Source organism: Rhipicephalus sanguineus, chromosome 7 (genome assembly GCF_013339695.2).
Source record: "Rhipicephalus sanguineus isolate Rsan-2018 chromosome 7, BIME_Rsan_1.4, whole genome shotgun sequence".
In the NCBI taxonomy this organism is placed as follows: domain Eukaryota; kingdom Metazoa; phylum Arthropoda; class Arachnida; order Ixodida; family Ixodidae; genus Rhipicephalus; species Rhipicephalus sanguineus.
The window spans coordinates 99,129,478-99,146,012 of NC_051182.1; the positions used below are offsets into that span (position 1 = coordinate 99,129,478).

At 44.5% G+C, this 16,535-nt stretch overlaps 1 protein-coding gene across 1 annotated transcript in view; it reads right to left on the reverse strand.

The window, feature by feature from the left end:
• Positions 1–15,629: 15,629 nt before the first annotated feature.
• LOC125756103 (cytochrome P450 3A4-like) overlaps positions 15,630–16,535 on the reverse strand; it is a 39,842-nt gene continuing 38,936 nt past the window's right edge. The window contains exons 14-15 of the mRNA XM_037666475.1: positions 15,820–15,925; positions 15,630–15,724 (exon numbers count right to left, since the gene is read on the reverse strand). Coding sequence (XP_037522403.1) covers positions 15,848–15,925 — 78 coding nt within the window. The 3' untranslated portion in view covers positions 15,630–15,724; positions 15,820–15,847. The remainder of the gene's footprint in view (positions 15,725–15,819; positions 15,926–16,535) is intronic.

Sequence of the window (16,535 nt, forward strand, 5' to 3'; positions counted from 1 at the left end):
TGAGTTCAGAGAAGAGGAAAGAAAAAAGTTCTTCGCGAAAAAAATTCTTGACGAACCGGGATTCGAGCCCGCGTGCACACAATCCGAGAGCGAGCATCGTAACCACTTTGCTATCCAAGCACGCCAGCGGAGCGTAACGCATTCCTTGTATAGTATAGTATACTGTACCAAAGAAGTGGGAAAAGGGAGTGACGGTGAGGATGAGACAAAGACGACTGCATATTTATGGTGATCCTGCGTTGTACTATGTCTAAGGGCAGACTTTCAAAATGAAAAAAGAACACTTTGCATTATCAAGCACGCGCAAGAATGCGGTCAATGCAGAAGTAATACTGTACACAAAATCCCTGTAACTTGCAGATGGTGCAATACATCGGCCAAACCAGTCGTGCTCAATCAAGCGGTCAGCCAGTAGTCACTTCGCTGATCACAGCGAAAACTGTGATTGCACACACCTCTCTACCGATTGCACTCTACCTGGAACTATTACAAAACAATGACAGCTCAAAATCTGTGAACTCTTTTGCACACAAGAGAGTGGAGATGTTTGCGTCAGCGAACCTTCGTTGTCGCTCCGTCGTAATGAAGTACTACTCCTCTCGAACATGCGAATTAGCATTGTTTTCAGCGATATCTTGTCTTCTATGTCTGCACTGGTCTGTTATGTATTGACGGGCCAATGCAATGAAAAACTAGTTGCAGTCAGCGTCATTTCTGTCTCCCGTAGTGTTGGTTTGGTTCCGTGCGCTGTTTTATTCGCCTATTTATGGCGATGAGCAAACAAGTCCAGGTGAAAGCGTTAAAGCGCTGCTAAGGAAGGCAGTAGCTGCCTGGACGAAGACGAGTCCACTTGTCGAAACATTGGCTCCAGTGACATTCCCTGTTGAATGATTTCTCATCACAAGAGGAGGCGGTAGATTCGACGGAAGATAAAAAAACGTCGGATACTTGATGTTCCAGATTTTCCTGATAATTTTGTATATTCTGACCATAGGACGAAATAGCGCGAAATCGCAATTAGTTTTTTTGATAAAAAGAAGTTTGGACACAGGAAATATGGACAAGCGTCGCCAGGTGACGACGGCCATTTTACGAAAGGCGTGCTTTTTAAATTTGTGACCATGCTAGCAGCCCCGCAAGCTAAATATTAAAAATATTTTTTCTTTCTAGCACCAGTAGAAGTAAACGAAAATAGATCGTTTCATTTCCTTGAGTTCAAAGGAATTTTTGTACTTTAAAAAAAATCCTGGAATAACGCAGTGGTTTTGAACCTTGGTCATTTTGTGAATGTCATTGCTGCTTCTGTGGATGTCCCAGCTGTATTAAAATTAAGTCCTGTATTTCTCGGGTAATCTTCATACTAATAAATTCTCTTGCTCGAAACATAACAAATGTATGCAGTTGCACTCAACGTAAAAGCTGGTGGAAGATCGGAGCGGTGATTCGTCTGCCCTTCGGCGACGCTGGCGTTCCAAACGTGCAACCTCCTCGGCCTCCGTGGAGGGAAAGGAAGCCTCCATTTGTAATGCTGTGGCGCCCTCTCCCCACGTCCTTCCCCCTCCTACTTTCCCTCCACCTCTCCCTAACATGACTTCCACTCATCTTCACTTCTTTTTCCCATCATCATCACCATCATCAGCCTGACTGCGCCCACTGCAGGGCATTTGCCCTGCAGTGGGCATTTTCAGCCAATCAAGCCACTCCTGTGCTTGTGGCGTCCACGTTAAACACTCAGACTCCTAAATCTCATCTGGCTACCTAACTTTCTGTCACCACCTCGCGCGTTTGCCATTCTTGGAATCCAGTCTGCTACTCTTAATGACCAGTGATTATCTTGCCTACGTGCCATGTGCCCTGCCTATGCCCATTTCTCCCTTCCCCATTTCCATCCTCCACACCAACACAGCACTCTTTCTTGCCCTCACTTCCCTTTCCCACCCTTGCTATATTATACTATACATGGCTATGCTATACATGGTTTAGCCTGCGTGATGCCATACATGGCTATCTATCAATCAATCAATCAATCAATCAATCAATCAATCAATCAATCAATCAATCAATCAATCAATCAATCAATCAATCAATCAATCAATCAGTCTACGCTATGCTTTACCCTCTCTCCTCTTCCTACTCGTCCTCCTCACCCTCACTTTTCTTTGCAACCCCCTTGCTGTAATATACTATACAGGGCTATGCTCTGCTTTACCCTCCTCCTTTCTTCCCGCCTCTTCACGCTCACATCACTACGCCTCACCTTCACTTCCCTTTCCAACCCTTTGCTATACCACACTACACACGGCTATGTTATATATGATTTTCCCTGCGTGACCCCGTACATGACTATGTTATCTTTCCCTCTCCTTCTCATTTCTTTCCTCCTCACCCTGACATCACTCTTCCTCACCCTCAATGTCCTTTCTCACCCATTTATATGCTAATTACACATGAATATGCTACGCTAAACATGGCCATGCTATGCTTTGCCTTCTCCATTGCTCTTTGTCATCCTCCTTACCCTCAAATCACTCTTCCTGACCCTCACTTGCGTTTGCCGCCTCTTCCTATACTATGCTACGCATTGCAATGCTATGCATGGCTATGCTATACATAGTTTTGTCAGCGTGACAAGCGACAGCATGAGACGACAGCATACGACAGCACTTAAAAAAGTGTTCCTCAATTCAGTAAGTCAGAATAAAAAACATCTCAGTCTTGTTCGAAGTTCTCCGTATTGTTCTCAGACGACAGCAGAATGATATTACCAAAAACATATTGCACCATATTTACTCGAAGATCACAAGTATTCAAATATTGTGTTTTGAAGGCGTCGTCGTTACTGGGTAAAGATCTCTTGTGAGAAGCAAATACAACACGCTTTTTACAGGAAAGCTGTATACTTCTCGCTGGTATACAGCTTTCCTCCTCCTTTTGCACTGCCTCCAGGATCGGAGGTGTTGCAAGCTTTCCGCGTCACACCTGGTTTTGCACAGCATCTGTGATCGGCCCATTTTGGACCAAGCAACGATCGCATTTGATGACTTCATCACGTGAAGTCAGTCATGTGACGTACTAGTGACGTCAAGATGACGTCACAGTGATGTCACGAATTTTGAGGATATGCCTCGTCATGGTGACGTGATCACGCGATGATTTTTTTGCATCACTCGTGTTTACACCATCAGCGCTCAATGTTCGTGCCTGATGAGGCATCTAAGGCTCTCGCCTTCATATTTATGAGCACCTGGAGTTCTTTGTTGTGGACCTTCATCTAATAAGCATACGGGTATTTCTCATTTAGCCTCAACCAGTGCACGGCCATGGCGGCCGATAATTGAACCCACTTCCTCGAGCTTAGCAGCCTTAGCCGCTAAGCAACCACGCCTAGTCTGCACCTTTATTCATACGTCACAAGACGTGGCCACAAAATCAAAATAAGTGCACAGCATCAGACAACAAAGCACAGGTGAATCAGAGCTGGTAGTCAAATATAACTCCTGCAAAAGGAAGGAGAAACATAGGCAATAAATAGTGAAGCGAATCTCATGAGATGCTTGAAAACGCGGCTAGAAATAAATCAAAAGGTTTTGCGCGTAAATGCCCTCGAATAGGCATAACATTACAGCCAGTGTTTTGCGGCTTGCGTGTGAAATTCGGAAAATGGTGCTGTATGCGTCTGCTACAACAGAAATACGGTTACGAATGAGCAAATCGTAATGAGTTGGCTTAATCGAAATGATGCGTCCACCATTCAGAGACACCTAAATGGAAAACGTGTGGTAAGATCAACCTGGTAAGAGTTGAGATACGCAATTAGGTGCCGTTGAGACTGTTGGTGGAGATAAAAAAATTCACAGCATATCCACGGGTGAATGATGAAGAGCTTGGGCGAAGCTCCTGAAGTAATCATGGTTATACCGTGAAATCTTCAGTGGTTTCGCCCAGCAGTAATCAAAGCGTTAGCCCAGTACATCATCAAAGACGTGACAAACACTGTATATATTTAATACAAGAAATTTTATTAATCGTAAGTGGTAGCTAGACGTGGCTTCCGTTCCCCCTTCATTATAACGGCTTTATGTTCGGTGAAGTGATGGATCGGTGATGGGTCATAGTGGGATGTTTGCAAAGACGAAGTAGTGGGCAGTTTGCAAAGGTGGCTTCCGCTCCCCCTTCATTATAACGGCTTTATGGTCGGTGAAGTAATGGATTGGTGATGGATCGTAGTGGGACGTTCGCAAACACGAAGTAGTGGGCAGTTTGCAAAGGATCGGTGATGGGTCGTAGTATACTGCCGGTTACGCCTTACGCCGGACGCGTGACAAGGTTAGACTAAAGGAAGCTTCGCCCCTAAAAGGAGGCAAGGGATTGGTATAGGAGAAACCTCCGCAAGTGTAAGTGACGGGCTATACAACAGAAACATGCAGGCATTTAAGTCGCGCCTCATAATTATGCCGTGGCTTGTTCACGTAAAACCCCAGAATGTATTGAATTTGGGTGTTTATGAAGAACGATAAAAATAAGACATTCAACATACGCTACGTGCAAGAAAACCACATTAGCTCAAGCCGGACATGTCACTGCTCGTCGCCGTTACGTTCCGGAGATAGTGAATAGCCGTTTGTTTGATATGGTGGGGGATACACGGAACCTATTTCGCAAGGGAGCTTCGCAAGGTCATCGATAAGGCTGAAGTGGAGTGTCCACGAAAACGAACCCACCAACCCAGATACAAACAAGCAAGCTGTGTCGAGTACCGCAGCGCAATTCCCGTTTGCTCCGACCTCTCTTGCTGCCCGACATATCACAACCGCGATAAATGAGCAAATACGTTCAGGGACAGCAATGGCGTATGCGATCGACGAAGGCTTGCCTCATGGACGATGTTTGTTATGGCAACTCGCCATTAGCGTGATCGATATCACAGCGAACCTCTTCCTCGAATTCTTTCGAATGCGCGTCATGTTCTGCCGTCGTTCAGCGGACTCTTGCGAGCATGCTTGCTTCACAGATGAGGTTTGTTATGGCAACTTGCCACTTGCGTGATCGATACCACAGCGAGCTTTTCCTTGGAATTATTTTGAACGCGCGTTAAGTTCCGCAATCATTGGCTAATCGTTGGCCTTAGTGCACTGTAGTCACCAAGAGATTTGTTTATCTGAATAAATAATTCGTGTGTGCTTGGATAGATAGCCGAAAGGCTAGGTACCGGTTCATGATGAATTTCATCGACATGAAACATCGACAGGAAACTTGATAAAATATGATCGATAAAAAAGCACCTGAATATTACAATTGCCACGAAGGATAGTGACGACACACTGTGCCCTTGCTACGCGGATGAAAACCGATGTCGTATGGGATGCCGCACATTACTCTAGACCTGTGATTTTCCTGTTTCTACAAACCCCATGACTGACGGCATTTCAGTGCGTGATCTTAATTCCACATTGATTCTCTAAATTCCGCATTCATTTTCTTTTGCAGGTTGCACGAAAGTAGCTCATATCTGGGGCCAGGAAATTATCAAATAATTTGCGTCAAGTGCTGCACGATTTCTCGCCAAGTGGCACCTCTCCAAAAGATCACTGGGGTACTTGTCAATGGCCTCCCTAGACAGATTCCCAGCCGAATAATGGGGGGAAGAGTTAGTCATTCCTACTGCGCTTAGCAAATGCCGCAAATCTGGGAAGTTGCCACTGTCCATTTGATCTGGAGATGCTACCCCATTTTTAAATTGGTTGATTGGCCTGTGGGGTTGGCCGTCTGTCCTTGATTCTGGCGCTTTGAAGTTATTCCATGATTTCTTACAAACTCGCCCAAGCTTCCGTGCTTCTAAGGGTTTAACGTCCCAAGGCGACTCAGACTATGATAGCCGCGAAAGTGGAGGGCTTCGGTTAATTTTGACAATCTGAAGTTCTTTAGCGTGCACGAGCCCCAAGCATTTCACCTCCATTGAAATGCGACCACCGCGGCCACAATCGAATCCATGACATTAAGATCAGCAACCAAGTGCCGTAACCACTGGGTCACGGCGGCGACCTCATCAGGTCACTGACCCCGCTAAAACATGGAAGCAGAAGAAATGACCTAGCATTTCTACAATATGTAACACACAACTCCTTTGGATATAATGCTTCAACATTCTGCTTCTCTCGACCATCGGGAAATTGTTCCGCACTTCACTGCAAGGGGATCAATGAGTCTTTAGAGAAAATTTGTGGACGAGTGCATGGCTTGCAAAGCTCTTGTAGTAAGTCTCCAGTGAATCGCGTTGATGAAGGCTGATTTAGATCGAAGCCACATTTATGTTTCCACTAGCTAGTTGCAGTTGCCTGAGATAGAGTAAGGATTGACACAGGGAAGTTGCGAAATAACATGGCAGCCCCGACAGACTGGGACTAATACAGGCACAGTTTAAATGCATTGTAAAGACAATGTAGGGCGGGAGTAGGAGCAGGTGATTTTAGCAGAACGGCCAACTCCCTCGCCAATATTGCTTCTCACGTTATTGTGCATCTTCCAGACATCCTGGCAATATCAGCCCGCCAGACCATAAAGAACGTACACAGTATTTCACGCTAGGTATCATTCTCATGTTATCCGGTAATCATTCAGAATAGAATAAGAGTGTATGGCCGCAGCTCAAGCGGATAAAATTATATCTGGCACAGTGTCAAACTCTTCGCAATGCTGGGAAAACAGTGGGCTCAGGTGGATAAGAATTTAAAAAAAAATTAATGTGCCGTACACGAAAATAAAAAAAAAAGTTGGTTGAGTCATTTCCATATTGACAGTTTTTAGTGCAGCGGATTGCTACTTTGATGACATTACTGGGAACAGTATTTATCCATTTGCAAAACCAGCATGGAAATTTTTTAGTGAGTATAGTTGAGTGTAGCATTAGAAGGCAGGAGAGGCCGCACCCAAATCACTGAAGTGTGGGCTGTGAGAGACAGCAGTCATGAAAGTAGAGATGCGCATAAACACATTTCTTTGCAAGTTTCAACCATCTTCACAAACTACAGCGCTTCTTCGTAAATCTCCTAGCTTGACTGAGGCAGAGCTGAGTGCTTAAAGGGGGCATATGCGGGTATGAGTGTGAAGCTCATTTTCGAAAATTAACCTGAATCATTTGTGTTAGCTGTTAAGGCAGCCGCTCGATGGCGTTACATAGCAGAAATAATTTGCCGCCTTTGGGCGTCGGCAAGTTCTACTAAGTTACTCAGGATACGGTGCGGACACCCATCTTGCATGCCGTGTGAACGTAAAATTCTCTGCGAAGCTTCGCAAGAAAACTACGCTGGTGTATGCACTTAACAACGCTTCGCAATGACACATTAATGTGGGGGCGAGTGCTCGGGGGTGGTAGCGCCCTTTGTGTGGTTGTTCTGGCTTCACGGCACCCGCGCATCCTGCGGTCCGGCTTCACCGCGGGGCACTAATGGCGACGTAGTTAGCGTGGTCGCCACCATGTGGCAGAGGGCGCGTGTTCCCGCGGTGGCGTCGCCTGGCGGCAAGGTTACGTGGGCCCGTGAGGAAAAGCGCTCGTTTCTTTTAGAGGAGGGGGGGAGGGTTAGCACTACTCTTTGACATCGTCTCTGCTGGGGTAGTCCGTGGGTCCATTCCGCGGCTCGTGCCCACGGACTCCCATAGTTAGTCGAATGTCGGCTACGATGCTTCTGTATTACATTGCGTCTGCTGTATTGTTTCGTGTGTGCTATATTGGATTTTTTTCTGTTATTTGTCGTGTTACTGTAATTATTTGTAAAATGCGGCTGACTGGATCGCCGTTGTGCAAAATGTGCTAATAAATGTCCATTTGTTCGGTACACAACGCTGTAGACTGCGTCTGTTTTTTTCCTCGAGCGAAGGAGAGATCCACGCTTGCTACGCTGCCCAGGAAGTCGGTGGCAACGCGATTTCGCGGATTCCCGCAAGATGAAAACGCTATGAAAGAGCAAATCGCCCTAAACCTGTTCGCAGCACAAAGCTACAAGAGAGTCTATACGGATTTCTAGCAAACGAAAGCTTCTTAAAAATTTGTCTTGGTTCGGGGACCGATACCAGGAACAACGCTGTTCCGGGGTGGTCGCTCTACCAAATGAGCTAGCCAGAAGGCTAGCGAACGCACCTTGCGGGATTCCGGAGAACTTATTCGCCACAGCCGTAGAATTAAACTTACCTGAATGCCCCCTTTAGCATCCGGGTCTCATCGACGTGGCGTGAATATTAGAGACGTCGCCGATCAACATCGCTATTTACGCCGGACGTTGGCCTTGTGCACTGTAGTCAAGAAAAAAATAAGACATATTGGAGGCTATTTTTTTGGACAGATATTTGTTTGAACACACCTCAACCATGTGTGGTGAATTCTGAATTTATACTGCGGTAAGGAGAAGCCTGCAGAAGCGAGAGTTTATACCACTAAACTTTTTTTTCCTTTGTGAAGCGGAACGACAGAGCCTTGGGCATCGCACCTGGATGTCCTATCTGTTACCTCATTTAGTATTCGTGTTTCGGTTTTACTCAGTATACATTTTGTCACCGTTATTGAATTTTGTATGCAATTAAGTCACATGACAATGACGAATGAGTGTGAATGCACGCGCAGTGCATGCGTGGTCTACTGACATGCATCCGGTACGAGACGGACACCAGACTATCTCTCAGCGATTCACTTGGAAACTAGCGCCCACATCCAATAGCTCTGAACAATGTACAAGGTCCAGCACTGCGCGACCTGACCTGATCTCTGTGATTTCTAGGAGCTTGTAAAGTACACGCACTCGGTTAGTGCAGTTCGAGACAGTAAATGTGACAGAACGAAGAGAGAGAAAGAGTGTAAGGATAAAAGAAAGGCAAGGATGTTAACCACCGCTGAGCCCGGTAGGCTACCCTGCACTGGGTAAGGGGGTAAGGGAAATAAAATTTAGAGAGGAGGAGAGGTGAGTCACAGAAGTTCCGCGCTAGGCATCACAGACGGTGAGTCAGTCCCGTGGCCGAAATTAGGGAAGTGCATTTGTTGCTTTATGCAACTTGTATACACGGTCCCATGCGCCCAAAATATTGTCGATGGTGAAGGCATTGTGGTGCTCCTAGTGCTCTCAAGCCGTGCACTTGTGAAAGCTTTTGAGAACTGGAGTGATGGTGTCCAGCAGTTGCAACACCCTTCGAGCCATCGGATGTCTGCATCTTGCTCAGCAGCACACGAATAGCACTGGCTAACACTGACACGAATAGCCCGGCAGGAAGGATTGTGACATTGATGAATACGTACACCCTAGTCTTAAAGCGGCTCCTCTAAGGCCGGGTGAATCCCATAAATTTTGTAAAGGGGCTTTTCAGCGTATCTCCTCTGTTTCGAAAAAGCAGATTGCATGCTGTTTAACTCCACTATTCTTGTACATCTCTTTTCGTTCGCGAAGTGACGTTTTTACCTTCTTTCTGTTTTACCGAATGAACCCTTTAATGAGGCGGACATTCGTTTTCTTGTGCGGCCTCTTGTAATTAGAGAGTATGTTGTTAGCAATACTGTCTTTTGCATCACGTATATTCGGTGTTATTGTTTCACAAAGTTACTGCATATATCTGTTCATAACATAAGTGTTTTTGAGAAATTGTAGCGTTTGAATGCTCTTATTGTTTTGTTGTTTTTCCTGCTGCCTTATGGCCTCTATCATTGTGGAAGTTTGTCGAAAAATAGGGTGGTTTTCTAAATAAATTAATTGAAATTTACAAATAAAAAAAACTGTCGGCATAAGAATTCACAAGTTATCTGATGCAGCTTAAAGTATAGTGGGGTGTGTTCAGATAAGGACAGACCAAGGGGGGTCCCGACTATTTTTTGTTTTGCACGAAATTTTTATATGAGCTGGGCAAATGTCTCTATAGAAAGGAATGAACCTTCGTTTTGCGGAAATTATCACGGATTTCTAGGAAAAAATTCGCGTTTCACAACAGGTGGAAAAAGGCAATTCTGCAACTTTCAGATTTCACAACTTTGGAGGCCTATCACTAAAAACTTAACGCATTGTGGACATCAGCGTTAATTTTTCGTAAATCTTCAGCAATAGTACTATCGGCCTACGGAAATTTAAATTTGTGTGACTGACAGTACATTTTTGAAAAATTGTCAAACTTTGATTTTTGAGCGGCTTACTCTGGCTGACCCCAAATTCAAGGGTCTTTTTTGCAGTTTTCGCTAAAGCGCTGAAGCTGAAAATATTTCTCGCAAGTCTACCAAAGGCTTTTCGCTAATTAAGCAAAACGTTATGCGACTACACTGCATATTTATTTCGTTATAAAATCCCAAAAATGCCATAATTCCAAAACTAGCGAAAATTGCAACATTTTAGGGTCGTTTTAAAAAAAAATAATCATCACCGATTTTTATGAAAATGACGGACTATACCCGGCCATGACTGCTAAATATTGTGCTGCAAAAATATGTTGCATTATTTTGTTTGAAGTGAGAAAACTGAGCTTATTTTAATACCCATGTATGGTCTTAACATCAATGTGTGGCGTACTAATGATAAAATAAATTTAATAGACATATTTAGTTCGTAGTTCGCTTTTTTGGTTTTAATAATGACGATGGACCCAGCTTGTGTCTTTTTGACCGTTTTGAGTCACAGAAAACCTGAGCTTGAATTTTTCAGAGCTCCTCTGTCTGTATCCATACTACGGCACATTGAGGCAGCAGGCACGCGAGAGCGCGTACAGCAAGACCAGAGCGTAATTGAATGCCACCCGCAAGAGAGGGAAACAAAAGTACGTATAACAGCCAAGCACTCCGAGAACCTGTGACGGAGAACACATGACCGTCGTGAAATGCGAGACGCACCGCGGTGCGCCTGCAACGGTCGGACCCAGACAGGAGAGAGCGTTCCCCTCACCCCTGAAAAGCAGTTTTTTGGGTGTAAACCATATGTCAGTCTGGATAGTGAACTCGAACAAAGAAGTCGTGTTGTTTTCTACGTGTGTCAATGAGACAGTTTTTTCATCACATTGTAGTTACTGTCGTGTCGTCCTCTATTATTAATAATAAGTTATTTCGTAAGCAGATAAGATAGAGATTGCGGAGTAAGTAAGAAGCCCACTGCAAGCAGCTCTCTTCACGTAAACCCTGGGGTCAAGACATCAGCTGCGATCCGGCTACTGAACTTTCGTTATTGCACTAAGAACTTCCTTGGACGCTACCTTCACCCCAAAGTGATTGTACCTTATACTCACTGTAACCTACTGTGTCACCGAGAGACCTCACTGTGGCACAGTTCTGATGGCGAAGTTTCCTGAACGAAATTGCTGCGCCGACTACTTAAAGAGACACAAGCGGAAGATCAGGTTTCAAAGGAATTTCCGCAGTGTCAAAGACTTGGGAATTGACAATCTAAAGAAAGTGTTGGAAGCTGACACAGCGCTCAGAGTGCATGAATCGCACTTTGTGTGCCAGAATTGCTTTAGGAACTTTAAGGAAGACATTGAGCATATGGAAGAGGAATCCAGTCAGTCCAATGAGGGTTTCCAGACTACAGAGGAAGTTATGGAAAGCATTAAGGCAGTCGTTCGTGCCCCATCAGCAGTGTCGCCACTAAAGCCTCCTCGGAGTGTAAACAAAGGGAAGGGACTCTCGTACGCAAAGCGCAAGGCAAATGGAATTACTAGAGCAGCTGTAAGAAACATTTGATGCGGAATTCGCACAGCATACGGTATTAAAGACATTCCATCACAATTCAGTTGCTGCGCCTGTGCCAGCTGGAAGAAAAACCTACACACAGCGTACATCAAGTGCACATCTTTTCGAGAGCGCTGCCGTCTGCTATCCTTGATACATCTGAGCCTAACAATAAAAGAGGCGCAACGCTTCATTCCAGAGGCAACGAAGCACGCGATTCTAAAGGCCAGGAAGATAGCTGCAGAATAAGGTTTGTGGAGCCTTTTGGAGCCGTACTGCAGAGAAAAATTGAGTGAAGCAGACACCAACAAAATCCTTGAATACTACACAAAAGATGAGCTGGACTGTTCAAGACAGAGTCCAAACAAGAAAGATGTGGTGCGCGTGCGCATCGATGGAAAAGCCGAATTCATTTCGAAGCGTTTCATGACGCGGTCGCTACGAGAGACATACTCAGTCTACAAACTTGCTAATCCGCTGTCAGCGGTTGGTCTGACAAAATTCATATCTTTGCGCCCAGAATGGGTCAAATGCTCACCGCATCGGGAGGGGTGTGTATGGGGATATTGTGCAAATTTCGAACTATGCCTTATTGGGATCAAAAATGCGTCGGGGTCTTTGATGTCGACTGATGATGTGCAGGCGCTCTGTGTGTGCACGCAGCCTAGCACCAAATGCTTCTTAGGCGAGTGCAAACAATGTCCTGTGAAGCATGGTCTCAGCCTGGGAACTCTTGGCATAGCACCGGACGAAGAAATTGTATTTGCTACTTAATTGGGAATCAGGTGAACTAATAAAGAAGACCATGATGCCTCCAGCATTCCTAAAGGAATTTCAAAATGTGACCATAAAATGGATCCCTCAAAACTACCTCACGCGCACGCAAGCAAATGCCATACACGAGGAAAAACAGTGTTGTGAAAATGGTTCCATTGTTTTCCACTTTGACTTTGCCGAAAATTGGTCCATCGTACTCCCAGATGAAGTACAACCTTACCATTGGCAAAGTACGCAAGTTAGCATCTTTACTTGCGTTGTATCGACAAGAAAGTCGACATGGAACTACGCAATAATTAGCGATGTCGTTTGCCACGACTCTGCACATGCTTGCTAGGCCCTGAGAAAAATCAAGGATCACATTGAAGATTATGCTCCAATTTACACGAAACTAACACTTGTGAGTGATGGAGCAGCTGCCCTTTTAAGAACCGCTTCCAACTCCCCGAATTGCAATGCAGTCAGCTTCAGACAACCAAGTGGGATTTTTCGGCAACGGGGCACGGCAAAAATGCCTGCGACGGCGTCGGTGGCCTTGTGAAACACTAAGCCACACTACATAACCTGCGTTCACCCGCCACCGAGGTCATTCAGTGCGCAAGTGATCTTGTTACTATTGTAGCCAGTAAACTTAAAAAGGTTTTCTTACTGCATATGGAGAAGAATGAAGTGGAAGCCTTCAGAGAACTGAAGAAGAAGGAATGGAAACTTGCCAGACGGGTTCAAGGTATTCAGGCAACCCACATGTGCAAACACATGAAATCGGACCAAGGGAATTTCCTGTACGTAGCGCGGTGCGCAGACACAGAGTGGAAGGAGTTGTGAATCTGCAGTGTGCAAAATTTGATTGCCCGAATGGATATTACTCATTCTAGGTGACGTGAATAAACTATTTAATGCGCAACATGAACGTGCTTCTTGTAGATTCATAACTCCCTCATTCCCACCATCTCAACCCGTTTCTGCGAATGATAAATTCGTCGAAATATTAAGACCGCAACGGTCTTAATATTCCCATACAATGGTAATGCTCGAGCCACCTGTACATTATTGTAACCAACTCTAGTCCATAAATTTCGTTGCTTGATGGAGGAAAATCAGGGTAAGTACGCAGTTGAAGATGGTAACACGAAGGCTTTTATTATTAATAAAGTATAGGAAGATATTCTTGCAGGATTTTCATCGAAATATGGCCCTCAAGTAGTCTTAGGGCAAGTTATAATTATTTTCCTTAAAGAAACAAACGCGAACCTCACATTTCGGGCCCCCTTTCTCTACCACCAAGCAGCGAGCAATTGGGTCTAGGCACACTAACGCAACAATAACATTTTCCCGTACTGTTAGGGAAATACTAGTTAAATCTCTTTTGCGTTAGACACGTGGTATGATGTGAACTAAAATGGTTGACGTGCAGAAAGATTTGCACTCTACACCACGAGCTTTCATTTGTACGCGCTCTCGGGCGCCGGCTGCCTCAATGTACTGGTAGGGACACAGACAGAGGAGCTCTGAAAATTCAAGCTCAGCTTTTCTGTGACTCAAAATGGTCAAAAAGACACAAGCTGGGTCAATCGTCATTATTAAAACCAGAAAAGCGAGCTACGAACTAAATATGTCTATTAAATTTATTTTATTATAAGAACGCCACACATTGATGTTAAGACCACACATGGGTATTAAAATAAGCTCAATTTTCTCACTTAAAACAAAATAATGCAACATATTTTTGCAGCACAATATTTAGCAGTCATGGCCGGGTATAGTTCATCATTTTCATAAAAATCGGTGATGATTATTTTTTTTAAAACGACCCTAAAATGTTGCAATTTTCGCTAGTTTTGGAATTATGGCATTTTTGGGATTTTATAACGAAATAAATATGCAGTGTAGTCGCATAACTTTTTGCTTAATTAGCGAAAAACCTTTCATAGACTTGTGAGAAATATTTTCAGCTTCAGCACTTTAGTGAAAACTGCGAAAAAAGACCCTTGAATTTGGGGTCAGCCAGAGGCAGCCGCTCAAAAATCAAAGTTCGGCAATTTTTCAAAAATGTACTGTCAGTCACACAAATTTAAATTTCCGTAGGCCGATAGTACTATTGCTGAAGATTTACGAAAAATTAACGCTGATGTCCACAATGCGTTAAGTTTTTAGTGATAGGCCTCCAAAGTTGTGAAATCTGAAAGTTGCAGAATTGCCTTTTTCCACCTGTTGTGAAACGCGAATTTTTTCCTAGAAATCCGTGATAATTTCCGCAAAACGAAGGTTCATTCCTTTCTATAGAGACATTTGCCCAGCTCATATAAAAATTTCGTGCAAAACAAAAAATAGTCGGGACCCCCCTTGGTCTGTCCTTATCTGAACACACCCAGTGGTCATGTTTATGGGGTGAATTCAGCAACTATGAAAAAAAAATTTGGCCGCGTATCTGCGTGCTTCCCTGCAAATGTCGTCTAAAGACGATAGAAGAGGCGCTGCGTGAGATATGAACGCCATCTGGCAATACGTCGGGAAACGTGAATGCTGTGTTGTGGGCTGGTAGTCCCGCCGCAGCAGCAGGCAAGACCGGCGGTGACCAACGCGACCGTCAGGGACGCCAGCCAGCCCGAACACGCGGTTTGGCGCGAAGCGCCGAAGCAGAGGAAACGTCCGCACTGAACGAGTACTCTCCACACACTCTTTTATATTCACGTTGCCTGGGTAAAGCAGGAATGCCAGAGCGGCGTCCCATGGCACTCGTACAGTGCAATACTGAACTGAAACCGAAACACAACAATGAGCTCGCGCAGACACGGAGGAAGCCAAGTTTCGGCGCAGTCGCATTTTCAGCGCAGCTTAGGAAACTAGGGTCTCTAAAATTACGTATCTATGTATTTTCTATTAGAGGAACACACCACCTAATACTTACCTAGTGATGTTGCGCCTCAGATATGCGTAACGTTTGCTTTTTGATCAACCATGTACACAAGCATGAACCTAGTGAGCCGTTCACGATGGCTGGCCCTTGTGCAAGTGGTTCAACTTTGGCCGAGTGGCTGAATCGAGGGACGTGCCGACAAACAGAAAGACAGACAGAAGGACAGACAGAAAGACAGACCAAAATTTCTGCGTTTAAGTTCCCCAAGAAATACTATCGTCTTTAATAACTTTTAAAAATGGAAGACGACGCGAGTCAGCGATAAAGGCTTTTGTTATCCTGCTTCGTGAAAGTGTCCTCTTCCTTTTTATGGCAGGCGCTGCTCTTGTGTTGGCTGCCGAATATGTTGCCTTAAAAAGAACAGAGGTTAATGAGTACCCTTAGTACCTTGTGGGCATGTATTTATTACTACGCAGGCGCAGCTAATAACGTCAACGTTATATACCTGATATGTTCGAACCAAACTGTGGTCTTCAGATCCTTTGAAACTTAATGTACGGGCCGTGTTTTGGTCCAGCCATCGCTGCATAAAAACGGAACTCGAGTTCCTTCTGGAATGAATAAGGGAACGACACATTTCAAAGTAATGAACGATGAAAATTAACCTTCCATGAGTTTCCTCTATCAGCATTTTTTTTCAGCGCAAATTAGAGGCATCGGTTGCTCGAGGGTATTACTAGATGTTATCAGTAGATGATATGACAATGTATATTTATTCAGTGGGCTAAATAATAACAAATGACGTATTGTTTTATTTTCAAGAACGGTAAGTGGAATCCTCTGTTTTCCCGCATATAGCGTTGTCCAAATGTATGCTGACAGCACGCTTGCAAAGGCCATCTGATTTATCACCGTTGCGAGTGGCCACCAGGCAATGTCGCAACGTTGTTGTGGCGTTGACGAATTCAACAGTGCCAACATTCATAGCATACAAGCTAATCCTTTTTTTTTTGGTGGACGCTGTGCTAGTCATCAAAACAAAGGTTTGATTCGATCAAGCGTTTGTACTCAAGGCATCCAGTTTATTTTTAGGTGAAAATCAGGCGTGAAAATGTGACGAATGCCTTTGTTTTTTTACTGTTATTCACAACTTCATCGAAATTTGAAATTAAGACACACAATGGTCCGGTTTGAACGCGGTCGAAGCGTTCTGAGTCCCAA